The following is a 9,214-nucleotide window of genomic DNA, read 5'->3' as shown; positions in this document are numbered from 1 at the left end:
GCCTACCCCTCCGGTCTATTTCAGTCAGATACTATCAAGCATATCTGAGTGCTTGCCTACCCCTTCGGTGTATTTCAGCCGGATACTATCAAGCATATCTGAGTGCTTGCCTACCCCTTCGGTCTATTTCAACCGGATACTATCAAGCATATCTGGGTACTTGTAATCCCCTTCAGTTTATTTCAACCGGATGCCGAGTCTATTTCACCCCCTACTACTACCACATAATATCATAACAGAAAATCACAGAGTCATCAAGCAAATACAGACATGACTGAAAATTGTCACAAAGACAATCATCACACTACATCATAACTAGTGGGCCGACATTGGTGCCTTCGACCTACAGATACTGCGAAGGAAGACTCACCTTAGACTGAAGATATCAAATCACACTTGGCGGATGACTCGCGAACTTCCTAACGCACAAACATAAAATCCTAATTAGGAATTGGGCCATACTCTAACTCGAAAGTCCAAAACCCTAATTCTTGACTTAAGGTAAAAGGGCTCCTTTACCTTTGCCTTATTGGGCCTACTTCCCTCCAATGCTCAAATCCATAAAAACCCAAAAAGGCATCCAAGCCCAACTATAGGGCCTCTAAGGCCCAATATGGCCCAAGAACACCTAGCATGGCCTTAGGCCCAAAATATCTTGTTATAACAGGTGGGCTTAAGGCCCAACCTAAACAAGCCCAAGGCCCAACATAATGTAACATCCATAAAAATCACAATAAATTTAAAATTTTAAAATCAACCCAAAATCAAAAATTGTTTACAAATCATAGTTTTCAAAATATTTTTTTTTTCAAATATCAGAGTCTCCCAAAATCATAAGCCATAAACAAGAGGATGTGTACGGTAACGCCTTCGCCTTCCCACGATCACCCGAAGTACCTGAAACCATAACCTAAAAACTGTAAGCCAACGTTTAGTAAGTTCCCCCAAAGTGCCAACACATAAACATACAATAGAACCTCTATAATTTAATACTCGATAAATTAATAACCTCGATAAAGTTAATAATTTGTCCGGTTCCAACTTGGGACCAATACAAAATTGAACCCCAATCGATAAAATAATATTTTTTTGAAATCCCAATGTAAATATATTGGTCCCAACGAAACTATAAATTAATAATTACTAAAATATTCCAAAATTGTAGAATTGTCTAGTAAAAAATGAATCTATAGTCACTTGTTTTTTTTTTTGTGAACTTCAAATCTATATTGAGTTCATCTTTAAATCTCCCAATTGCACTTAAGAGTCGAGGCACTGTATTCTCGTATTGCAACAAAAAGTTGTGAAGAGTTGTTGCTGCTTGCAATGCTTCTTTCCGAGTGATCGGTTCCAAAGGTATTGAATCATCATCAACTTCATAATCAACCGAATTTTGAACGGTATCTGCGATAATTTCTTCAATGCTTTGGACATCGTAACATTCATTATTTTCACATGGATAATCCAACAAGTCATTCACATCCATTTTGTGCCGATAATGCATTCCCGTAATCAAGTTCTCAAGCTCAGGAATGTAAGCCAACTCTTTAAATTAATAATTTATTAATTTATCGATATAATAATATCTTGCTAAATTAATAAAATATTCCAGTCCCAACATTATTACATGTAATGTAATGAAAATTTTAGATAATAAATGCTAAAAACTTGTTATCCAAGATGACCGAGTTGTTGATGTCACGTGGACGACCCAACACTGAGAAAAGCTTGAAGAGTTGGGCTTGTAACGAGATAGAGGTCACCAGTGCTATCACATCGGAGGAGGATTTGTTTGGTCAAAAAGTCCTTCACAGAAAAACCAAATTCATCAAATTCAATAGAACATTTATTATCATGAGTAAATTTTTGCACAAAAACGAGGTTTTTGATAATTTGGGGAGTAATGAGAACGTGTTTTAAGCTAAGTGTTCGAAATGGGTTATAACCAAGATTGGTGTGACCCGTTTTAAGAACGGGAACGCGAGATCCATTACTGACTAAGACTGAGAAATTACAATTCCTGTAATTATTAGTAAATGACTTGAGGATACCTAGGTCGGCATGAAGGTGGGCGGTGGCCCCGGTGTCCATGTACCAATCAACGTTGCCCAGATCTTGAAGAGTCATTGTTGAAAATGATTGTGTTAAACTGGTGGCCTGATCCAATGGAGCAAATGGGTAATTGCCTAATTGGGCAATGTTGAATTATTTGTGAAGGGTTTTCCAACGCATAACATAACCTTTTGTTGGGCTTGAGGAGGCTGAGCCCAAGGATGCTGATGAGTAGATGAACATGGGATGGCCTGGTTGTGCCATTGGACTGATGACCAATTAGGTAAATAACTTGGAGTGGAAAGAAGACCACGCTGCATAGAGAAGTAAACAGGCCAAGGAACAGAGGTTCTACTCTATTACTGAATTTTGCCATTCCTTGAAAAACATATCAATATGATTACGAAAGAGGACCGACATATCATATGGTTATTGTATAGAACGGAAAAAAATGATTTCAAATGGAAAGATGCTTCCTTATTAGACACATTGGGCGTATTTGACACGCAACTTTTAGGAGCTTTTGACTTCTATATTTTAAGAAAACGTTCGTAAAAAATAAAAAACTTTGTTCGGCGACAAGAACGTTTAACTTTTAGTCTAAACAAAACGCTCGGAAATCAAAAGCTACATGAAGAAGCTTTCAACAAAACGCTCCAAAATCAAACGTTACCCGCTACCTGTTACCCACTAATCAAAGTTGAGAGGTTTAGGTCGAAATACAAGTTGTTGTAAGGTTAGAATATTAAATATATTATCAAATTTTGTTTTATTTGTTTGTCCTTTTGATTAATTGATTATTTCTAATCATGTCTTGTATGAAACATTAATCAATAGCAATATGTTCATTCAAAGACTCACAAAGAGGCTCATGCACACAAGAAATAGAAGTATATAGATCATTCACATCACAATGAATAGTTTTTTCTCTAAAACTTGCTGGTGTCACGTAGAACCTTGTATTTTATGGATGTTTTAATTATTTTGAAACAATAAGGTATGTCCAGTTCTATCTTAGTTGACGAACTAAACAAGTTGCTATTTCTCTTAAAAGAATAAGTATGTTGCTATTGTCAATAAATGGTTGCTTAGAAGGAAAGAAATCCTATTTTTATTTTATTTTCCTATGTCAATAAATGGTAGCTTATAACTTATATTTATGATAAGCTAGCTTGATATAACTTATTGATAAGTTAAGTTATAATCTAAAAAATGGATTTTAACAAACGACATATATAGGTTATAAAAAAAGGAATTCCCTATTTAAAAAAATTCGACAAAATTATATTGTCGATTTGCTTTATTTTAATAAAGGTAGAATTTCATATATACCCTTATTAAACGTTAAAATATCATATTTGCCCGGCCTAACATTTAAATATCATATTTTCCCTTCTTAATATTTTAGAATATCATATTTACCCAAATCTATTTTTTATGTAAATTTTATTAATTTATAATTTTTTTTATAATCTTAAATCATTACAATTGAAAAAACATAATAAATGGAAAATAATGCCCTTACTTCTAAATGCCAGATATCACAATCACGTTAGGATTTATAATCATAACTTCCCTCTTCCTTACTATCCTATTGCAGTTCCTTCTTCCCACGAATCGCAGTTCCTGATACGTTCCTTTCTGACCCAACCATTGCCCCAACCCACCCCATGCACACATGTACTGTGCCTACGCTTTGCATACCACCCTGGTACGCGCAACGTACTGAGTCTCTGGGTCGTACGCGCTGCGTACGCAAAGTTACGCCCAACTAGCGTACTAACAGATTAAGCACTTTCCATTAAGTGCTTAATACTCGATTTTCTAACGTCCAATAATCAGATCTGAGCTCATTAAGACGTTATAGGGCATAAAGTTGGACCAAAGGACTTCAGATCTAACCATGCATGAGGTCAAAACACCCATCAAGACTTCATTTTTGTGCTATGAATGGACCAAAGGACTTCAGATTTAACCATTTCAGCCTCTGGAATTGCTCAACTGTCAAGAGGAGGTCCAAAACCAACTAAAGGGACAAAATAGAAAACCCTAGTTAGATCTAATGAATAAGATGGCAAGATCAAAGCTTTATACCTCCAGAAGCTCCTCAAGGTGAACTAGATGCAGATTCTTGAAGCCCAAGGCCACTCCAAGCTTGCTTAGCAACTCCTCCTTCTTGAATGGACACTAAAATGGCCACAAATGCACTCCTTAAACTCAAAACACACTCTCACATGATTCTAGGATTTTTAGGGACATTTGAAGGTGAAGGAGGCTGGTTAGGGTGAAGCTTAAATGAGATAAGGATGCTTATATAGGTCTCAAGTCCGAAAATTAGGGTTTGGATATCTGTCACGTACGCCCCGCGTACTCTTGGTACGCCCAGATTACGTGCTGGCCCTCCGCGATCAATTATGCATGGTACGCTAAGCGTACTCATGAAGTACGCCCAACGTACTTAAGGGACTTAATGTGTAATAATAAAACTTCAAGGGCTACTATGGTAATACCTGAAGTTGAGTGTTACAAAACATCCCAGGCTAATCATCATGGTGTGTGCAATGCAGTTATCCCGAGCTCTTCTCTTTGTAACTGGAAGTACCTGAAACCAAAACTAAAAATCGTAAGCACGAAGCCTAGTGAGCTCCCCATACTACGACATACCATACACACAACACATATATTGGGCCCTCGCCCCTTCCTCGGGCCCCGCCCAGCATTAGGCTCTGCCTGGCATCAGGCCCCACCTGGCATCGGGCCCCGCTCGGTATACAGATCTGTTTCTTCCAGGCCCCGCCTGTCTCTGGGCCTCACCCGCTATACACATACAATTAATATCATATAATCATACTAACACATAAGGATCATACATAATACTATATGCTAAGGCCTCGCCTATCATGGGCCTCGCCCCTGCTCTGCTAATGATGAGATATGGAACCCCGTCCACACTCAGCTAGTAATGAGATACGGGACCCCGTCCACACTCACCTCCCTACCAGGAACATACAAGTATCACATAGACAACAAATATAATCTAACATACACATAATCATCGGGTACCACCCGACATTGAACCGTAGTCCGGTAACTCATATATATAACATTCCTCGGGCACATCCCGACATCGAATCGTAATCCGGAAACATACAAACACTTGCAAGAATCACAAAGACATCAAGCATAACAAACATTCCTCGAGCCTAGCTCGACATCGGACCGTAGTCCAGAAAACATATAAACACATATATACGGGCCGACATTGGTGCCTTCGACCTGTTCCTACAGGAGGAAACTCACCTCGCACTGCTGAAGTCTCGCATATAATCCTCTGGCTGCTAGCTGGCAAATCCCCGAACTGCTGATCCTCCGGCTCCCCGAGCTACTAGTCATCATACTAACTAATTAAGTTCGGGATTCACATAACTTATCCATAAGTCCTTACTGGGGTAAAAGACCATTCTACCCCTCACATACTCTTGTCCAAAGATAGACTCTACTCAAACCTTGGCCGAAAAAGATAAACACTCTTACAAGGCCCAATATATGGCCCAATTTCCAATTGGGCCCAATCCCTTCAAATGGGCCTTAGCCAAAGACCCACTAATGTTTTTCTAGTCCAAATGTTCAATTCCAGATGGCCCACTAAGGCCTAAAGTAGCCAAGTCCAATGAATGGCCCAAACCGAGGCCTACTTGTGCAAAACCCACTCTGACTGAGTACGCGGGGTGTACTCAGCTGTACGCAGGGCGTACTAGGTTCGTGACATTACCAGCTTGTACGCCCATCGTACTCCCCTGTTAAAATCGTTTCGCTATTAAGCACTTAATGCTTCAAGTCAATGGTCCAAATCACAGATATGAGTTCCTATTAACGTATGAATCCATAAAGTCACTGACTTGGTGACTTTGCATGTCCCACATAAGCCCAAACTCCAAAAGTGGTATCATACTTTCATGAAAATGGTCTTAACTCTTGCATGAACACATTAAGACCTTCAAGATGACAACTTTCTGTCTTAGGGACTCATTTAGCACCAAGGGTGGCAACCCTAAGCCTAGAAAACAGATTTGAACCATAAAGCTTCATCCTTGGGACCAAAAAGGTCAAAAAACTCAACATAATGGATCTAAGCACTTAAGAGGCAAGTTCTAGACTTTATACCTCAAGAAGGTATGAAATGAAGCAACAATCCCATATCTATAACTTCTCCTTTGAACCACCACCTTGCTTTGCTCTTCACTTCCTTGGAAAATGGATCCAAAACACCACAATGCTCTCTAATGGCCTTCTAAGCTTCAAGAACACTCAAGTACGGATTAGGGTTTCGTGGTAGCTGTCTAAGGGTGAGAGGGAGGCTGATCTCTAGGGCATGATGTTCTTTATATAGTGCTTAGCCTTAAAATTAGGGTTTTGGTCTGAAGGGAGTACGCCCCGTGTACCTCTTTGTACGCCCGACGTACTCACATACCACCCGCGTCCATGCAAGCTTATACGCTGGGCGTAACCCAGTTTACAATGGGCGTTCCCAACTGGACACGTGCATGCATTCCCTTGCATGCATGGGACTTATCCGCCAAACTTCTCCATTAGGGGCTAATTCTGCCAAAACCTTCAAAGTGCTATAACTTCTTCGTTCTAAGTCCGTTTCCGACAAACTTTATATCCACGAGAATATGGCGAGAAGCCCTACGCTCTTAGCTACACACCTAAGCCTTAAAACCTTCCGAATAAAACCCGATACTCATAAAATACTGAATCGTCAGATTATGCTTATACCCTTGGCCTCCAAAGCTACAACCGAACACTTCCAAAACCAGATGTTACAACTCTCCCCCACTTTAATTAGATTTCGTCCTCAAAATCGCTCCTTACTAACACCCGTATCCAAACTAATGATCTGAGGAACACAACCGATGATTCTGCGCGTAAAACAATCTTCCCAAGACAACCAAAACCGAAACCGAACTTCCATCCTGAAGAAAAACCAACCCCGAGTCTCCGAAAGAACCAATTTACCTCTCTGAAATCGAAAATCCGCATTGGTATGACTTCCTGAGAAACCACCCATGCTGAGGTTACCATACTTAGTCCTCCTCAAATCACTGACCATAATCAACTGTAGAACACTTATACTTGACAGAAGGCTCAGATAATCCTTCGAGTAGAAGATTCATCCCTGAAACGGTTAGACTCAGACGAGAGCTGCGCAACAGGGTCAAATAAATTACTATGAGATTATTCAATTCAACTGTAAGTGACTTAGTACCTTCGATCAGCAAGCTATTCCACACACGCGAATCTTCACACCGCTACTTCTGCCCGCACATCGTGCTGCCTCTTATCCACTGTCCAAATGACCCGAGACCTCCCATGTCCCAACTTATCTGTTAACTATCTGGAATACCGGAGTCCCACCCAGCTGCTAAGCCAAAGAACACCCTATCAGTCGCTCCCCGCTACTTCCGAAGGAAACTTTGGCTATCGAATCTATCCTATCCACATTGCCACTCTTGGCTCTGTAAATCCTGGAATCCCCGATCCCATACCTCGACCCAAACTGTCTCTGCCAGGTCCCACCTGCATTGCTATAATCGCACGGGCCTCACCCACGGGTCTCACCCATACCATACTACGGAGCGGCCTTGCCCACATGTCTCACCTATCTAGGGCTACACATGCCTAACTCCACCTCGAATCCAATCGACCTATCCTTTCCTAATTCCGATCCTTCCGTGGCCTTTCCATGATCCTACTAACTAACCCACCTGTTTCTAACTTATCTGAATGAACCTATGAATGCTACAACTTATTCCGTAGTCTAAGAACACTTCCTCACAGTATCTGACCACCTGAAGAATACTACGGCTGCCCCGCAGTCATACCATACTTTTCCCCGTTATCTGACCACTAGTGTATGCTACGGCTATCCCGCGGTCTTACCACACTTTCCACGCTGTCTGGCTGCTGATGAATGCTACGACTATCCCACAGTCTTACAACACTTTCCATGCTGTCTGGCTGCTGATGAATGCTACGGCTATCCCGCAGTCTTACAACACTTTCCATACTGTCTCAACCGTTGATTACCAATCCGAACACATCCATCGTCGAGCACACACACGACCTAACATCCCAACTGAACTACTGTCCTGACTGTTATTCCCCAATCCTGGTTTCTCCCACACCAACTATCAAATACCAAGAAGACGCGAACTCATTGTTGGGAAGTTTCCCAAACTCCCATCTCACACCCTCCTCAATCCAAACTGCCACTTGGGCCGCCTTCCTACCCGACGGGAATGCGAACTCATCCTAGTTTCGTACCTACTTCTGTTCCTAAATACCTAAACGATTCTCCCCCACTTTGATTCAAATAAAATCTTACAGCACACAGATTTGATAGGATTCCCAATCCTTTCTTACCATCCAACAATCAATCTACTGGCAACCAACGCTTACCCCTGTTAGTGTTCCAAAACTAACCAATACTAAAGCAGTACAACTCGTGAAGACTAACGGGACGCTTCCCGAGTTCCAATCACACTTGCTACAACTACCGCATCTTGAGAATCCACTATAAAAGGAGGCGACCTCGAACTACTATTATAAGATTCATGGTATGCAGATGGCATATAACTCGAACATAAGCAGAAAATATAACTCCAAGATACACTTACTCATACCCTTGGAATGAAAAACTTCATCGTGCAGTTTCCCGCAAGTGCTGCACTGAATCCGACCCTGTTGGCCGCTCAAAAGCTGATCCGAAAACTTGGGTCTCTTCCCGGGACCCTCCAATGTCTGCAACTGATCTAACCCCCTCTTACCAATGTGCTCCAAATCTATCTCCCACTTACGGGATCTAGAAATCATATCATTCAGGGTCTCGCACCCCGAATTACTCATGAACTCCCTGATATCATCCCACAACCTATCTTGATTCCTCACTTCCTTTATGTCCTCATAGCTGTGTATTGCGGTATCAATAGAGCCCTCTCCCTAGACTTGGCAGTAATCTCTGCCACAGTCTCAGTAGTCTGGCTGAAATACCCACACTTTCATATTTCTGAAAGACCCAAACTTTCATACTTGACAATTGTTACTCCAAAACATGCTATATGCATATTCATAAAAACAATATTTTACATTGATAAAGTGA

The 9,214-nt window shown here is 41.0% G+C and overlaps 1 protein-coding gene across 1 annotated transcript; it reads right to left on the bottom strand.

The window, feature by feature from the left end:
• Positions 1-1,171: 1,171 nt before the first annotated feature.
• LOC145126687 (uncharacterized) lies at positions 1,172-2,127 on the bottom strand. Its single transcript, XM_079061998.1, has 2 exons — positions 2,052-2,127; positions 1,172-1,545 (listed from the first exon to the last, which is right to left on the bottom strand). Exons 1-2 carry the CDS (start codon positions 2,125-2,127, stop codon positions 1,172-1,174), a joined length of 450 nt encoding a protein of 149 aa, XP_078918124.1.
• Between the last annotated feature and the right edge of the window lie 7,087 nt (positions 2,128-9,214).

The sequence above is a fragment of the Lactuca virosa genome, chromosome 7 (genome assembly GCF_052849685.1).
Source record: "Lactuca virosa cultivar CGN04683 chromosome 7, Lactuca_virosa_CGN04683_v6, whole genome shotgun sequence".
In the NCBI taxonomy this organism is placed as follows: Eukaryota; Viridiplantae; Streptophyta; class Magnoliopsida; order Asterales; family Asteraceae; genus Lactuca; species Lactuca virosa.
This window is presented reverse-complemented; position numbering and strand designations above follow the sequence as displayed.